Source organism: Dermochelys coriacea, chromosome 3 (assembly GCF_009764565.3).
Source record: "Dermochelys coriacea isolate rDerCor1 chromosome 3, rDerCor1.pri.v4, whole genome shotgun sequence".
NCBI lineage: Eukaryota > Metazoa > Chordata > Testudines > Dermochelyidae > Dermochelys > Dermochelys coriacea.
Window position 1 is genome coordinate 96,711,747 of NC_050070.1, and position 19,111 is coordinate 96,730,857.

Consider the following 19,111-nt stretch of genomic DNA (forward strand, 5'->3'; position numbering starts at 1 on the left):
GCACAGCGTTCCCTATTCGGCCTCTGTAGTTTCGCACCCCAATGTGACCCTCAAACCAAAGAGTTTGCCCACCCCTGGTGTACACACTGGTTTGTTCTGATCATGGGGAAGGAAATGCCCATGATGTCATATTTTTCAGTGGATTGGTTCATTTGTAGTGGGGACAGTCAATTCCACTTCTCAGAACTTTTGCTGCTTTCTCTTTGATTTTCATGGTATCTTTTGTATGTAGTAAAGGGAACTATTAATAAAAGTTAAACGTGAACTTATTAAATTCTCTCAGTGACAAGTATGTGATATGATAGTCTCTCAGAGCTGGTCAAAATTTTGAAAATTTCCAAAAAAAGTAAAGTATTTCAAAACATTGTTTGCAAGATCTTGTACTTGTTTTTGACCAGCTTTAAGTCTCTGCTAATCGATATCTTTCAATATAGGTAGTTACGTGGCCATATCACCATAATACCTGAGCATCTGGACATAAAGCCCAAGTTTTTTTAGAAACAGAAGCTTAAAGTTAGTTGCCTAAATCTATATTAGGCATCTAAATAACCTGATTTCAAGTGTGCTGGGCACCCGGCATCTCTCATTGACTTTCATAGGAAGTGTTAGATGCTCATTACTTCTGAAAATCAGGCCACTTATCTAGGAGCCTAAAGTAAGGGCTCCTGTTTTTGGAAAAACTTTGCCAAAGAGATCAGAATCCATGTTAGGAAATAATATAATCTTGCACTCCTCCTTCTAACTGATTTGTGGGTTGAGTTATGACACAAAAGGCCTGGTCCATGCTAAAAAGTTAGGTCGACCCAACTACATCACTTAGGTGTGAAAAATCCCAACCCTGAGTAACGTAGTTAAGCCTACCTAACCCCACCGTAGACAGCGCTAGGTCAACAGAAGAGTTATTCCATTGTCCTAGCTACCACTTCTCAGGGAAGTGGATTATCTATGCCAAGGGAGAACCCCTCCCGTCGTCATAAGTAGTATCTACACTGAAGTGTAGCTGTGCTGCTGTAGCATTTGAAATGTAGACAAGCCCCAATGTGTGGAAAAGTACCTTTGTTAATAAAAGTCCTTCTGCAGTTCAATGACATTGTCTAGAAATTCAGTATTTCTATTGAGTCGTAATCTGTGTATGAGGAAGTGTGACTGTTGTTTATACAGTTTTTTTTCACTGTGCCAGAGGATGGATGTGGCAGGTCTTTAAAACTGAATGTTTGTGTTCTGATTTAAAAGTGAATTCTTGAGGCTGTACTGTCTTTCACGTAGGTCACTCTTGTTAATTCCTTTTGGTAGTGAGTTTCTCCTCTAACTCCTCTACTAATATTAAACCAAAGTGTCATAATATCTGAGAGGAATTCTGGTTGGTCAGCATTCATCTTTGGAGGACAGGAGAGTTCTCTAAGCTTACCCAGTCTGACCAGTTTGTATCAAAATATTATTTGTTTAAGCAAGATCAAGTCTGTGCAACTGGCAAGTAATAACAAAATAACTGCTTAGAATGATTGCAAGGTTGCTGTGTTTCTGCTTTTTTCTCAACAGTTGTAGCACAAAGTACACCACGACTCAGTCTTGCCACTTTTCATCTATAGATCTCAAAGCACACAAAAAGATCTCAGGAAAGGGGAGCTGCACCACAAAATAGCAGTTGTAACTTTTACAAAAAAAATGTTTTGTATATGAAGTAGTGGGATATTTTGAAGCAGATGGATATCCCATATGCAAATTAGAAAAGGAGAGGGGAAGCAAAGAGGGGGGGAAATAAGAATCTGCAGCTGATGTACTATTCCATTTGATCTATCCTAACTTGTTCTAGGTCCAGTGCATTCTCACTTGAAGTATTTCATTAACACAGCTTTACTCTTGCATACTCTTAAGCAGTAGCATTTATAATATGGTAAGGTCAAAATCAGCCATTAAACGGGATACTACAAAAAGTAGTGAAGCTTAAGTATTAAAAGGAGCAGGGTATTACTGTTTGTTTTAAGCAAACAGGATTGAAGTATTATATGTTAAACTGAGAACATATTATGATTTATTTTAAAGTACAGCTATACTTTTCTCTACTTTCATTTGATTTTTTTTGAATGGCTGTGATTTGCTTCTCATGTTTTCCACCAATTCCCTTTCCCAGCAAAAAATCGAAGTGTTGGCCAAAAAAAAAAAAAAGTGAGAGTGCGGCCTTTTTTGTGAATCGCTTACTAATCATGGATTTTTTTGGTTTATATGGAAGACAATGAACATGTTAATGCTGACTGAATATTCTGTTAGGACCAAAGAAGCAATGTAAAATGATTACATACTGTTATGTGATGGAACATAAACTTATTTTATATTCCAAGAAGCTGAAGACCGATCTGAATCCCAGTTTAAGGATAAACTAAGGCTTCAGGAACTGGTGATACAGGAAAGGAACTGCACTTTCAGAAATGGATCCTTCCTGAACAAACCCACAAGAAGTTCTGTTACCTGGGAGAATGTTAGAAGAGCATGTGAAAGAGGATGCCAGTTTTACTTGTATTGCATACAAGTAGCTTCAGTACAGATATGACAATATCCTGCAATATCTAGGACAAAACTAATGGAATTAAGTTAAACTTTGTTGAATTATAGTTGTTTTTAGGAACTCATATTAAACATACAAATGAGCTATTCTGGGGTGTTATGTATGAGCTTCAAAGGACTTTTGGGGACAATATGTGTGAAGTGAATCTCCTAGGACAGTGATTCTCAAAGCTGGTCTGCTGCTTGTTCAGGGAAAGCCCGTGGCGGGCCAGGCTGGTTTGTTTACCTGCCGCGTTCGCAGGTTCAGCCAAATCGCGGCTCTCCACTGGCCACGGTTCGCAGCTCCAGGCCAATATGGGCTGCGGGAAGTGGCGTGAGCCGAGGGATGTGCTGGCTGCCCTTCCTGCAGCCCCCATTGGCCTGGAGCTGTGAACTGCGGCCAGTGGGAGCCGCGATTGGCCGAACCTGCGGACGTGGCAGGTAAACAAACCGGCCCGGCCCGCCATGGGCTTTCCCTGAACAAGCAGCTGACCGGCTTTGAGAACCACTATCCTAGGAAACACTTTGGGTTTGAATCCATCCTTTTAAAGGTGTGCCTTGAGCAGAAAACCATTGTCTGGCTGATTACCTATTCATAGTCTCTTCAGAGGCCCAAAGTGGATAAATGAGTGACTCTAAGTGTCTGTGAGGGGTCCTTGTGGGTTTTTGGACTGCTCACATGCCAGAGTCCATGTTGGGGTGATCTCTGGTAAATTTATTAGCATGTGAGTAGTTCTTTTATTGTTATTTAATATGTTTCCTCTGTAATGCTTTTACTTGAAGAATAAAATGTGCTTGCTTAGAAAGAGCTGTGTGGTAACTTATAACTGTGGCAATAGATTGTGTGTCATCTCTGAAGAGAAGGCAAAAGAAGCCTGCTTAGTCAGCTTGTTTGTTGCTGGAGATAACACAGTATCGTCAGGGCCTGTGCAGCCTGGAAATACCCTAATCAGAGAAAGATGTGAATATTCATCCACAAGAGGCAACTACTGGGGAACTAGACACCTAGAGTGGGTGCCCTGGACGGACCAGAGGGAGAAATACAGATGTAGTTGTCCTGAACTGTGACAGCTTCTAAGAGATGATCCTTTAAATGAATCCTACCTACTATAGCTTTGCAAATAGTTATACATATAGAAGTTCTTTTTTTTCTGTACCTTAGGAAGTGTCTTAAAAAAATTTCTCTCTCTTTCTCTCTCTCTCTATACACACACACCCACACACACACACACAAACATTCCACACTCCATATTTGATCTGTTGAGAAGAGAGGGCAACAGGTCTGTTGTGACTAAGAAAAGCTACCAATCATTTCTTATTGTAGCATGTGATGTTGGAATGGCATTTGAATGGATTTATGATTAATAATATTTGAATGTCAGTATTTCACGTATGACAGTATATTTTAAACCCAGAGTACATTTTTTGCCTAAGCTTTAAGCTCAAGTATAGTTGTTTGTCATTTGTTCAGAAACTAAAAACTGTAGCAAAGCAGGGAAGTAAGTCTGACTTCTTTTGATGTAACATAGGCTATGTCTAAACTGCTACTACGTGTGGCAGCACGTAAGGATCATGTAGCTACACGTATTCATGAAAACAGGCTGCGTCCCCACTTCGGGGCGTAGATATGTGTGTCAGTGAAAAGCTGCGGCAGAGGAGAGGCAGTGGGGAAAGGCTTCAGCAGCTCCCTGCTGCTGGAGCTTTGGCTCTGCCTGAGAGGAAACAGCAGGGAAAGTGTCCAGCAGTGGGAAGCTGCTGAAGCCCTTCCCTGCTGCCTCCCCTCTATTAGAGCCTTTCCTGGCTGCTGGAGCCTTTTCTTGCATCAGGGAAAGATTCCAGCAGCAGGGAGGCAGTGGGACACTGCTACTAAAAATAGCTTTGTAAGACTGGAAGGCATTGCTTGGGCATTTAGAGAGCCGTGTTGGGTACATACCACATGGTTCAGGGCCTTTCTTACTTGTCTAAGCAGTGCCTTCCATCTATAGTGGTATTTACACCCATGCTAGGGAAGCCTTATGTATTGCTCTACACGCCACAATAAAGAGTGCAGTGTATATATACCTGAAGAGGCAAGTTGGTTATTCTCATCAGGAAGGCACAATGTAAAGTATTGGTTGCCTCCAAAGGGTACCATCTTACAAGTTTTGCCTTATTTATGAGCAGGTAGATACTGGGGGAATGCGGAATGTGACCCAAGAACCTCTTAATGCAAACTGCCAAAGGAGGTGTAGATCGAACACAGGAATGTCATGAGTCTGGGTGTGTACAATCTAGATCACCAAAGAATGTCATGTAAGGTCTCAAATGAAAACTGGTGTCATACTGTTCATTAATTCCATTCTGAAGTGTATGTAAAATATTGTATAAGGAGTTGTGTATGTGCTGAAATTACGTTCTTAAAATCTGTATCCAGGTACTGGTCACCAGCAAAGGTGAAAAACAGGATTTTCTGTCAGATGAGAGATTTATCCATCTATTTGTTTATATGTAAATTGAGCGTTGTCTCATTCACAGTGGTCTTCCTATCATCAGTCTGAACTGAATGCAAATGAAGATTGTCAGAATTTCAGAAAGAAACTAACAACAAGAAAAGAAGAGTTGGGGGGAGAGAATTTTATCTAGAGGTGACCTCTAAAAGTTGCTTTACTATATTTGTGGGGCAGAGAAGACAGATGGGCACCTTTCACTGAGGAAGTAAAAGGACAGCAATTTTCTTCAGGAAAAAGGGGTCTCAGCCAGGCTTGGTTGAAACTCTGGGGAGAACTTTGGGTAAGATAATTTTAGACAAGTGAGTAGTTTATTAGTTAAGGTTTAAGTTTTAGAAAGTATATGGTTATATGAACCATTTGTTTCCAATATTCTTACTCATTATTACTCAAATCTCTGTTCTTTGATAGCAAATTTATTCTCGTTTCACTGTCACTATATGAGAGTGCTGTGGTGTTAAGCAAAGTACTGGTCGTGAGTTGAATTTTACAAGCTGATGTGTACTGTTCCTTTACCAGAGAGGCTGGTAATTCTGAGTGTGTTCAGTGGATAAGGGGCTGGATGCTGTAGCAATGTTCCAAGTATTAGCGGTTGCTGTGTGGCTGTCGCTATCTGTATAGAGAGAAATGAGGCTAGAAGCTTGGAAGGCAGTGCTCGTGTTGCCAGAGGCTGTTGGTTTCAGGGAACTGATCCACAGCAGGCACAGACAAGACTTATTCATGCGAAGGGCAGGTGGTTGGTGAGGAGCCTCACAACCCTCAGTACCCCTGTGAGTTGATTTGTTAGTTGTGGTGCAACTTTTCATAAAGTGAACATATAGTCAATAAGTGTTACCTTAATAATGCATTTTTCTGATTTTCTTAAGTTTGTGGGTGTTTGTAGTGTTGCAAGAATTTTCCTTTGGGGGGTATCTGGGGAGATCTCTAAGAGCATTTCTTGTTTTCAACAGTTTGAGGTAGGTGTTTTGGGAATTTCAAGTTCTGGAAGGGTACACAGAGCAGAAGGCACCATTTCTGTGGCCACAACTTAATCCCAACTGTTTGAAAGTGAATACTACCTTCCTGTATCTGACTGAAACATTTATTTAGGTGTAGTTGCTGCCTACAGGATATACTTACACAAGCAAGCAAAAACATGTACTGTCAAAACACAACAATATGTTATATTTTGCCTTTAACATTTGTAAATGATAACTACAGTGGCAGGATTGGAGTTTCTTGTGGTTCTGTATTACATGATTTAAGACTAAATAATTTGTTAGCTTTTTTTAACTGATCCTGTCCTGTTTTGGGATACCTAGTGCAGTGTGACTTTCTGAATAGTTCTGCATCTTGGTGAAAAGTCCTGGGTTTATTCAGTTACAGATGTCTAGAACGGTATAAAATCTCATGTATACATATCCGATGAAAAGGAATATAATTAGTATACCTATTTCCTCAACTAAAAGTTTTCAAAAATTCTTGAAATAGTGTTAAAAAAACTCCCCACAAAATTCCCCTTCTTCCTCAAGTGTAATTTCTGTACAATAAAACAGGAAGTACCGGATGTAGAAAATATGAACTTGCCGGGGATTTCAGGAGAAAATACATTTAGGGTGACAGAAGAAAACTTTAAAAAGCTAGTGAGTTACAGTTGTGGAACTTTGAACAGTCAAGGAAGTTAAGTGAACAAGAAAACTTGTGCAAATCAGGACATACTTACACTCTTTTTATGGATCAGATATTCAAATTAACATGAGTATCATCAAATAATTCAGCAAATTGATTATTGAGTATTTCCAGCTGAATCTTTTAAGGGAACTCTCTGGGCTCCTTTTTAGGGAAGTAAATTACTGCAGATATATGAAAGGATTAAATTTATAGAGGGTTTCCTTTTGAAAGAAGTGTAACAAAGAGGATAGCTAGTCATTTATGATATAGTAAAGTTGTTTGAAAATGTTTTGTCTGGGGATTTTTTAAGGGCTATTTCTTTAAAGAGGAATTTTTATTGGATGGAAAGATAGTTATGGTGGTACAAAAGGTGGGGAAGAAGCTTCACTTTTCAGCAGACTGATAGCTCATTAAGTAACTTGCTGTAAAATATTGTTCACTAGAGAGTCTCATTTAGCCGGCAGAGCAGGTGATCAGGGTGGTTGGGAGTGTCAAAAACATTTTGCTTGGCCACTCCTCCCCACAACTAGAGTCAGCCCTGTTAGCCAACTCATACATACTGTAAAGAAATGTGCAGTTTGTTTATTACATAGTTATAAAATAGCCATGTAGTTGTTTAGAGCAGAGGATTAGGGATCTATTCCAGGCTCTGCCACTGATTCAATGTGACATCCTGGCCAAGTCATTTAGCTCTGTGGTGCAATTCCACATCTGTAAAATGGGTATAATTTTCACCTTTGTAAAGCACTGTTGGATTCTTGACAAAAGTGCCTAATCCTGTAATATGAAGAATGTTCTATGATTTCAGTGGGAGTTAAGGGTGCTCATTGCCATGCAGGATCAAGCCAATAATAGATTCTTCAGAGATTTTAACTGTCTTCTGTTTGGTTGCTCTTCTTTTTACATTTCTGTGTTTTCTCCTCTATAACAAAGAAATTAAGTTTATCAAGCAATTGAAATGTACTTTGCTAATTATAGCAAAATAAATTTCTAGGTCTGCACATTCTTGTTGTGTCTATTGCATGTCATACTCCTGCTGTTTTGCCCAATAGGGTAGAAACATGCAAATGACATTTATCCATTAATGGTCACTTTTTCCAAACCCTTAGCTGCATAATCCATTTCCATTGGAGGGTTATAGAGACGGGGGAGTGAGAAATACCCATCTGAACCAGAGCTGAAGTTTATCAAATGAAATGTCATTTGTAAATTCTAAGCATCCTGACTGAATTATACAGACTTCATCTGCCACTGTTAGTCTCTGCATGTGATATGAAGCTCCAGGAACAATGTTAAAGATGTGTGGGCCAATTTTTTTAAACTAATCTGAATAACAATAAAGTGGTAAATTTGAAGAAAATGTTTTACGATTGAAAATACAGTCACTGGAGAAAAGTGAAGCTAGTTGCTTCAAATTTACAGCTTTTCAGAGGCACTTGTGTACATATTCTTGTGGATGTACACTCAGGTCTGTGTAAGTGGCACCTAAAAGTTGAGTTCTCTGGGCTCCTTGAGTGGTTGAACAATATTCTGTAACTTGGGGAACTAAAGTTAGTCAATGCTTAATTTCTTTTATTGTTCCCCCTAGCCTCTACAGGTTTATCCCATGTTGGCCTCCAGTGAGGAATCTCAGTTCATTTCTCAGACTGTTTTCTTTGGAAATTAGGGACAAGTATATATATTGCATGTGGAGATATTTAGCTTTTATCTGGAAATAAGAAAATACATTTCACAGCTATAGTATGAAAGTTTCCTTCTTGTGCTGTAGCATCCCTACAGACAAAATGAAAGATCAGGGACGGTGGGGGGTCCACTGCTCAATGGAAAACATGAGCTGGGAATGGAAGATGATAGGAAGGCGGAGCTGCTCAATGCCTACTTTGCTTCAGTGTTCTCACAAAAATAACACGTGACCGGAAGTTACTATAGACATAAAGGGGAAGGGATGCAGATCGGGATAAAGAACATGTTAGAGATCTTCTGAACAATTTAAATGAGTTCAAATCAGCAGGGCCTGATGCTATTCATCCCAGGGTACTGAAGGAATTAGCTGAAAAATCTTGGTGCCACGGGCAATAGTATTTGCAAATTTATGGATGAGAGGAGAGGTCCTGGAAGACTGGAGCAGGGCTAACGTAATGCCTATCTTTAAAAAGGAAAAAGGAGGAGCCAGGGAACTATAGATCAGTCCGCCTGACTTCAGTACTTGGGAAACTACTAGAGCAATGTATAAAACATTCAATTGCAAATACCTGGAAGTTGAAGGGGTAATCACTAACAGCTAACGTGGATTTACCAAGAACAAATCATGCCAAACCAGCTTGATTTCTTCTTTGATGCGGTAACTGGTTTGGTAGATAGGGGAAATGCAATGGACATAATATACCTGACTTCAGCAAGGTTTTTGACACAGCCCCCCATGACATTCTGATAAGTGAGCTGGAGAAATGTAGGGTCAGTGGACTACCATTAAGTGGATACGTAATGGTTTAACAACCACAAACAAAGAGTGTAATTATTATTGAACAATGTCAGATTAGAGGGATGTCTCAAGTGGGGTTCCACAGGGATCTCTTCGGGGTCCGGTGTTATTTAACATCTTTATTAATGACCTGGTAGGAATGGAGAGGATACTGATCAACTTTTGCAGATGACACAAGTCGGGGTGGGGGGGAGGGATGCCAACATATTGGAGGATAGAGCTAAAATTCAGAGGGATCTTGATAAATTGGAGAACTGGGCTATAGACAACAAAATGAAATTCAACAAAGACAATGTAAGGTGCTACACCTTAGGGAAGAAAAACAAATACAGAATGGGGGATAACTGATTTGGCACGCAGCACTGTTGTAAAGTATCAGGGAGTTGTGGTAGATCATAACCTCAACATGAGTCAGCAATGTGATATTGTTGCAAAAAAAAGCAAATGCAATTTTGGGTTCCATTAACAGAGGCATAGCCTGCAAGTCATGGGAGGTGATAGTACCGCTCTACTTGGCACTGGTTAGGCCTCAGCTAGAGTACTGTGTCCAATTTTGGTCACTACTGTATAGAAAGGATCTAGAAAAACTGGAAAGGATCAAGAGGTGAGCGACAAAGATGATCAAAGGGATGGTAATGCAGGCCATATGAGCAAAGGCTGAAGGAACTGGGTATGTTAGTTTGAAAAAGAGGACATTAAAGGGGGATCATGATAGCAGTTTTCAAATACTTGAAAGGCTGCAATAAAACAGATGGAGAAAAGTTGTTCTCTCCTACCACAGAGGGCAGGACAAGAGCCAGTAAAGCACAGCAGATTTAGAATAAAACTCAGGAAAAATTTCCTAACTGTAAGAACGGTAGGATAATGGAACAGACTGCCTAGGGAGGTTGTGGAAGCTCCTTCACTCAAAGTTTTTAAAAGGAGGCAGTGGGATAACCATCTGTTTGTATGGTTTAGATGCACCAAATTCTGCATTTTGGCAGGGGGTTAGACTAGATGACTCTTGCAGTCCCTTCTAACCCTCTGATTCTATGATCCCGTCAGTGAGGATATTCTAGTTGTTAATCTGCAGAGGCCATAGTAATTTCAGCATTGATCCATCTGAATGACACCAAAGAACTCCTCTGTTTATGTGAATTTAGACATCCAAAGCAGCATCATGATACCTGATAACAGGGTGCTTGGGTAATCAAAGTTGAAATATATTTGCTTGGAAAGAGTCACATCAGTAGTGTGTAACAAAAATTTCCAATTTGAAGATGCATGCACCTTCAGAACTTGTTAGCTAATACTGGCAGCTGCTTTAGGGCTACCACTGGGAGTACAGCTAGGGTGGTGGGGCTGAGCTTTGGGGGTGCCCAGGACCTGCTTCCTTCCTGACTGTGTGGCTGTGCTACTCCATGCGTATTTATGGGAAGGGGGATGGAGAAGGACAAGGGTTACAGCAATAAGATAATGCAGTGACTCAGTTTAAGTATGTGAATGGTGCGTGTTTTAGTGGTTTAGTTAAGGGTGGGTTTAATATTGAAGAAAGATATTAAAGATATGAGAACGAATCTTCAGGGATAATTCCCTTAGTCTTGTATGCTAAGATTTTTTTGGTATACTCACTAGTAGTTTTCAGATTGAGGCCTAATCTGACTGCAGAAACTAGTAACTGGGATCCAGAACTTGAAATGTTTGTCTTTTGTTTCGTGGGGTATTTTTATACAATTTTAATTTTTTAGTCAAGTGAACAACACACAAATTGGGGTATATTTGGTGATAGTGTGATGGAAATGCCCATCATTCTGTTGTGTGAGACATGTTTGACCCTAGGCTCTGCAAAGTGGTGCACTTAAAAGTGATACTTTGGTCTCTTTTAAAGTATAAGTGGTTGAAAGTGGTGGTGTAGGGAGGAATGTGATGCTAATAATGATTTTCAGCACCCTCTGCTCCCTGATGTAGTAGTATCACTGACGAGGATCTCTGAACTGATACCATGTCTCTTTCTGAGGAAAAGTGCCCCAATGGCTACCTATTTGTCGAGATAAAGAAAAAGTTGAAGGAGTGAGGAAAAAGAGACGTAAAATGGCCATAAATGATACGGGAGAACTCGTATCAGAGAGATATGAGTAGGGATACATCAGGCGATGTGGAAGAGATACTTTATTCTTCAATTTTTTAAAAAGTGTGTTGGGGTGGTTTTAGTATTCATGTTATAGTAGTGTCTAAGACAGGGGTTCTCAAACTTCATTGCATTGCGACCCCCTTCTGACAACAAAAATTTACTACACAACCCCAAGAGGGGGGACTGAAGCCTGAGCCTACCCGAGCCCCGCTGCTCTGGGTGCGAGGGGAAGGCAAAGCCTGAGCCCCACCACTCTGGGCAGAGGGTCCAAAGCCCCAGGCTCCATCCTCGGGCAGGGGGCCTGTACCCTGAGCCCCGCTGCCCAGGGCTGAAGCCAAAGCCTAAACCCCGGGTGGCCCCAGCCAGTCTAATTCCAGCCTTGGTAAACCCCATTAAAATGGGGTTGTGACCCACTTTGGGGTCCTGACTCACAGTTTGAGAACTGCTCTCTAAGGTATGCTAGATTCTGTTCAGACATAGGAAGACAGTCCCTCCCTTAAACAGCTGATAATTGAAAGAGAGCAATGTGTGGGGGGAAGATACAAATACCACTTAAAATTTGAGTCAAGATAGGAACACATCTTGTTGTTTCCTTGGGTTTTGTTGCTTGTTTTTGCTGTCCTTCGGGGGCGGAGGGTGGGAAAGCAAGAACTGGGCAGTGGTGCAGAGTTGGATTCTAGTAGTGATTTGAATGATGTAAGGGTGGAGGCTGGACTGTTTTCAAAAGGTGGCTCCAAGTATAAGGCGCAACAGTCAGAGGCATAAACATGTGTGGAAGGTGATAAAGTATTAAGGGCAGAACATGTAAAGCTCTATTCCGCTGCTTCTGAGTGTGTCTCAGTCAGAGAGTTGACTCTTTAAAATGAAGAATTTGCAAGTACTTTTACCAAATCTGAGCTTTACATTTTGTGGGGCCCTGTGCATGAAGCTCAGTGTGCAGGATCCTCAGGCAGACGTCCATAACTTGTACATGAGGATGGCAAGGTGGAGAAGAGGGGAGTTCAGCAGTTGCTGTGGGGACCAGCATGCTTGGGGCCAGGAGGGCTTGATGCTCTCACTTCCAATTTCAAGGTGGAAGTATGTCATGACAGGTCAGCAGGCAGGAAAAGGTGCCTTCCTAAGTATGCTTTTCAGTACTTTTTTTAATTGAACTATAGTTGTAGTACTGAATAATGTATCTGAATAATCACCAGAGTTCTTATAATTTTAAAACTGCAATAACATTTGGATTATTTGGAGAACTCCCGTGGGCTCTTGTCTGAGGTGCAAAAAAAAGATTGTTCTCTAAAAAAGAAGGGGAGGGGGGATAAATGGGGAGGTAATCCTTAAATCGAATTCCAGAAATGAATTTAAGTGAAATATTCAGGTTTGCTGCTCCATGAACAAATGTGTGAATGTCATTGTACACTTATTTAAGCCACTCATATTACTGATAGAATGGCTGGGACAGTAACAGGGGTGACTGTCACTCTGGGAATCACTCATGTTCACTCTTATCTGATCTTTGTTCCAGATAATTATTACGTAGTACCTGCTTTATGTTTTTTTTTGTTTAAATTAACATTTTCTTTTTCTTCCTCTTGTGCTCATAAAGATCCACATCCAGAGAACAGAAGGGTGTGACCACATGACCTGTTCACAATGCAACACTAATTTCTGTTACCGCTGTGGGGAGAGATACCGCCAGCTCCGTTTCTTTGGAGATCACACGTCAAACCTCAGTATATTTGGATGCAAATATCGCTACCTCCCTGAGAGACCGCATTTAAGGAGATTAGTGCGAGGCTCTGTCTGTGGTGAGTGGATGATGTGCCTGGCAGAGAACTGCATTATGAAGTGATGAGTGAAAAAAGTATTAACTAATTAACAGTTAGTTCAAAATGCATCATAGACTTCTTATAAAGAAGTTGGGTTGTTTCAAGATGCTTCATTAAAAATATAAACAAATTTAGCATTTGGAATTTTTAATCAATGGGTTATGGGTGAATAAGCTCTTTTTTACTTTTACTTTTCTAATGGACTTCTCTTGTATTGGAACTTCTTTGTAATCAGAGTGTTACTATAGCAAGCAAATTGAAAAAACTTTGCATCCCAACATAAAACTGTTTTAATGGGGAACTGAAGCATATAACTTCTGGAAAGATAAACTTATAGTTATCTTGTGCTTACACTTTCTAAGTATTCTTTTGTTGTGACTTAGGGTATTTAAATGTTCTGTGTTGTATCCTAAGAAACAAGGGTGCTGTGGTGAACATCCCTTATAAAATACTCATATTTCCAAATGATTTCAACACTGAGATTCTACATTTCTCTTTTGCATTCTGTTCCATATTATTGTTTTGTACTGCACACATACAGAGACGCACGCGCGCGCGTACATTAGTGCACCTGTTTTGATTAGTGGGAGAATCAGCAAGCGCTTTCTTGATAATGCAGTGAAAACCACATCGGTGGTCTTATACACATAAAAAACATATATATAGGAACCAAGGGCTTTGTCTCAGTGATGATACCCTCCTCTTTGTCTTACTACCAGACTTAGACCTTCAAAGTACTAATACTAATCAAAACAATGCTCATCTACAGCTGGTTGAGAATTTTCTATCAATGTTTTTCCATCAAAAAAACAGTTTCTGCAGAAAAATTTTGATTTTGTACAAATTTGTATTGTCCTTTTTTGGTCTGCTATCTAAACGAAATATTTTGAGTCAGGTCATCCTGAATTAAAACATTGCATTTCATATCAGTTTGACATTGAACTGTGCCTATTATGGAGCCTCATGGGAGTTGTAGTTTTGACATTGCTTGGTCTCTCCTATTCTACAGTCCAGACTACATCACAATCTCCCCTTTGGTTGAACCACCATGGTGGATCATGGAAGATGTTGTCTGGCCCAGGGAGGAGAATGGGGGTATGAGGAACATGAGGTTCTATGGCAGCTTGGGTGGACACAGTTCAAACAAGCTGCAGTGAAACATTTTGATTCAGGAATATCAAAATAGTTTCAATTGAAAATGGCAAAATGAAATACTTCTGCACTTCTGGATTTACATTTTTGTAAACTTCCCATTCTGGGTAAATTTCTGATATTACAACTTCTCATCCCAGATCAGGAAGAAAGCAAATGTGTATCAAATATCAAAAATGTACCTCAGGACAAAAATTTGGGTTTTTGACCATCAATGTTATCACATTCGTGGCCAGCCACCTCATTGAACTTTAACTTTCAAAACCAGTATAATACAATTGAGAGTCAACATGGACTAGAAGAAGTTATGAGGTTGGGTGAGAGGAATTCCTAACTTCCAATCTGGGGACTTCTGACTGCTTTCTGTGTGGCCTTGGGCAAGTTATTTTAATGTCTCTCGTTTTCGCCAATTCTGTAGAAAAGGGATATTACTTTACCTTTATAGGTTTTGTGGAGGGAGTAAATAATTTACTTAGTGTTTCTGCATCACTTTAAAAATGCTCTTGTAAATGCTAATTTTTTTCTTATTATTCTAGTTGGTTACTCATAGTTTGACTAGGATGTGATGCTGGTGAATCGTTAACTCCTATTCAGAATATAATTTATAGTTACTACATTTTATTTGGGGAAAACTGTTGTCCTCCCTTCTCTTTTCTGCTTGCTTCTGATCCCCTTTGCTTAGCTCATCATCCTTCCTTTTGCCCCTTCTCTTCCTCCACTCCACCCCACCACACATTTATTTTCCCTTTTCTCTATCCTCTTCTTTCTTCCTGTCCCCTTCTCTCCATTCTCTGCAACCATATTACGGTCTTCTGATGGCTGTTGTGCTCTTTGCTTTTGCCATAAGAGGGGCCATATTGGTTCAGACCAGTGGTCCGTCTAACCCTAGTATCCTGTCTTCTGACAGTGGCCAGTGCCAGATGCTTCAGAGGGAATGAACAGAACAGTGATCCTGTTCTCCAGTCCCAGCTTCTGGCAATGGGAAATGTATGGACACCCAGAGCATGGGATTGTGTCACAGATCATTTTGGATAATAGCCTTTGATGGACCTATCCTCCATGAACTTATCTAATGCTTTTCAGAGGCCAGTTATAATTTTGGCCTTAACAATATCCCATGGCATTGAGTTCCATAGGTTAGCTATGCATTGTATGAAGAAGTGCTCCCTTTTGTTTGTTTTAAATCTGGTGCCTATTAATTTCTTTGGGTGACCTCCAGTTCTTCTGTTATATGAAGGGGTAAATAACACTTCCACCTTTTTTTACATCCCTCTTTAGTTGTCTTTTTTCTAGGATGAACAGTCCCAGTCTTTTTAATCTCTCCTCCTTTAGAACAGTGCTACTCAAAGTGGTGGTCTGCGGACCGCTGCTGGTCTGCAAGCCATCGGCTGCCAGTCTGCGCGCACATTGGAAAAAAAAATTGCCAGTCCCCCACATCAGATAGCTTGAGAAGCACTGCTCTAGAATCTGTTCCATACCCCCTAATCATGTTTGTTGCCCTTCTCTGCACCTTTTCCAGTTCTAATGTATCTTTTTTGAGATGAGGCAAGCAGAACACACAGTATTCAAGGTGTGGGCATGGATTTAGATAACATGGTTTTATATAGTGGCATTATGATATCTTCCATCCCTTTTCTAATGGTTCCTAACATTCTGTGATCTTTTTTGACAGCCTCTGCCCAATGAGCAGAAGTTTTCAGGGAACTATTCACAATCCAAGATCTCTCTCCAGAGTGGTAACAGCTAATTTAGACCCCATCATTTTGTATGTATAGTTGGGATTATTTTTCTAATGAGCATTACTTTATACTTACCAGCATTGAATTTCATCTGACGTTGCTTAGCCACCTAGTTTAGGGAGATCCCTTTGTAACTCTTCTCAGTCAGCTTTGGACTTACTTATCTTAAGTAATTTTGTATTGTTTGCAAATTTTGCCACCTCACTGTTCATCCCTTTTTCCAGATCATGTATGGATTTATTGAATAGCACAAGTCCCAGTACAGATCCTTGGGGGACTTTGCTGTTTACATCTCTCCTATGTGAAAACTGACCATTTATTCCTACCCTTTGTTTCCTGTCTTTTAGTTAGTTACTGATCCACAAGAGCTCCTTCCCTCTTATCCCATGACTGCTTAGTTTGCTTAAGAGCTTTTGGTGAGGGACCTTGTCAAAAGTTTTCTGAAAGTTCAAGTACAGTTTATCCACAGGATAATCCTTATCCACGCACTTGTTGACTCTCAAAGAATCCTAATAGATTGGTGAGGCATGATTTCTCTATACAGAAGCCATCTTGATTCTTCCCCAGTATATTGTGTTCATCTATGTATTGTGACAGGGTCAGGCCAGATGGCTATAGGAGAGTAATAGAAGGCAGATATATTAGCCCCAGGCTAAGTAAGTCCCTTTTCCCTGGGTAAGGTAACAGGGAAGTTTCCAGAACAATCAGGAACCTTCTGGAGACAATTAAGATTGGCTGCAGGTGTTCTAATCAGCCTATCAAGAAGCTGCTAGAATCAATTAAGGTAGGCTAATCAGGGCACCTGGGTTTTAAAAAGGAGCTCACTTCAGTTTGTGGTGTGCGTGTGAGGAGCTGGGAGCAAGAGGCACTAGGAGCTGAGAGTGAGAATGCGGACTGTTGGAGGACTGAGGTGTACAAGCATTATCAGACACCAGGAGGAAGGTCCTATGGTGAGGATAAAGAAGGTGTTGGGAGGAGGCCTTGGGGAAGTAGCCCAGGGAGTTGTAGCTGTCACACAGCTGTTCCAGGAGGCACTATAGACAGCTGCATTCCACAGGGCCCTGGGCTGGAACCCGGAGTAGATGGCGGGCCCGGGTTCCCCCCAAATCCTCCCAACTCCTTGTCAGACACAGGAGGAGTCGACCTGGACTGTGGGTTCAGAAAAACGGCCAAGCTGAGGGCTGCTGTGAAGCTCCAAGGCGAGCAAATCCACCAATAAGCGCAAGACTCACCAAGGTAGAGCAGGAATTTTGTCACAGTATGTGATAATTTTGTTCTTTACTATAGTTTCAACCAAATGCCTGGTACTAAAGTTAGACTTACTGGCCTGTAATTGCCAGGATCACACCTAAAGCCATTTTTAAAAATCGGCATTACCTTAACTACCCTCCAGTCATCTGGTAGACATTGATTTAAATGATGGGTTACATACCACAGTTAGAAGTTCTGCAATTTCATATTTGAGTTCCTTTAGAACTCTTGGGTGCATACCATTTGGTCTTGATGACTTATTGTTTAATTTATCAATTTGTTCCAAAATCTCTTCTATTGACACCTCAATCTGGGACAGTTCCTCAGATTTGTCACCTAAAAAGAATGGCTCAGGTGTGGGAATCTCCCTAACATCCTTTGCAGTGAAGACTACTGCATAGAATTCATTTAGCTACTTGGCAACAACCTGGCCTCCTTTAAATGTTTCTTTAGCACCTTGATCATCCAGTGTCCCACACTGACTCTTTGTTAGGCTTCTGACATACTTAAAAAAAATTACTGTTAGTTTTTATGTCCTTAACTAGTTACTTTTCAAATTCTTTCTTGTTCTGTCTTATTATACTTGACTTACTAAAGTTTCTATACTCCTTTCTATTTTCCTCAGAAGGATTTGACTTCAAATTTTTGGAGGATGCCTTTTTACCTCTAACTGGTTCATTTACTCTGCTGTTCATCCATGGTGGCATTTTTTGGTCCTCTTACTGTTTATTGTGGTGTATATATTTAGTTTAAGCCTTTATTATGGTGTTTTTAAATAGTCTCCATGCACTTTGCAGGCATTTCACCCTTGTGACTGTTCCTTTTTATTTCCTTTTAATTAACTTTCTTATTTTTGTGTAGTTCCCCTTTCTGACATTAAATGCTACTGTGGTGGGTTTCTTTGGTATTTTAACCCCCCTACAAGGTTTTTAAATTTAATTACCATATGGCTACTATTACCAACTGGTTCAGCTATATTTACCTTTTGGACCACATTCTGTTGTTCCGCTTTGCACTAAATCAAGCATTGCCCATATACTTTTGTAGACATACTCTGTGGTAGTATCACTAACAGTAGCAGCAGCTCTCCACTCCATTCATTCATTACACTCAAAAAAAATCATTTTTAACATCTAGCAATCAGACATAAAGGGGTTACAAATACAGTCCTATGGTCTAAAAGCAAGCAATTGATAAGAATCTGTCTAAGAACATGCAGTCATGAAAAATCTAGACTTTAGGTTCCAAATGGGTAGGTATATACTGTGTGTGCTAAAATACAGGAAAGCAATTGTAAAACAAAACAGAAGTAATTTTTCTGACAAATGCCCTATTCTAATTAACATTTTGTTGAAGGCACATTTAGAAATGTGGGCTCACAAAAATATGCACACAAACTTTGCGAGCATGACTGCTCACACATTTCTGGAAACCTGGCCTTTTTGTCTAATTTTCATCTGTTAAAAACTGATGGCAATGTATGATTGGTTCCCTGGGGTGCAGCCTGAAACTGGGGTACCGCTGAGCCCTCTGTGTCACCAACCTGGGCTCCCTCTCACACTGTGATGCTCCAGGTCCTGCACTTAACACAGACATCCACAGGCAGGGACACAACCAACTGCTTTTGCCAGCCACTCATGAACCAACAATAGAGACTCCAGCCAGTTCCCCCTACTCCCCAGCCTAGGATCCCAGGGCTTTACCGTCCTGCTCTGGTCAAAAGCCTGACCAATGTAAGTTTATTGCCTAGTCCACCACTTCTACAAAGGAAAGTGGACGTGCACCAGCTTTTGTACACTGAGCAGATTCCCCAAGCACTTCAAGCAAAACACACTATTTGAGGTAAGATATGAAACAGATTTATTAACTAGAGAAAGATAGAT

The 19,111-nt window shown here is 40.5% G+C and overlaps 1 protein-coding gene across 1 annotated transcript in view; it reads left to right on the forward strand.

Annotated features, from left to right (window-relative positions):
* Positions 1–19,111, forward strand: part of RNF217 (ring finger protein 217) — a 99,994-nt gene that overhangs the window by 53,868 nt on the left and 27,015 nt on the right. The window contains 1 exon segment of the mRNA XM_038395622.2: positions 12,864–13,065. Coding sequence (XP_038251550.1) covers positions 12,864–13,065 — 202 coding nt within the window.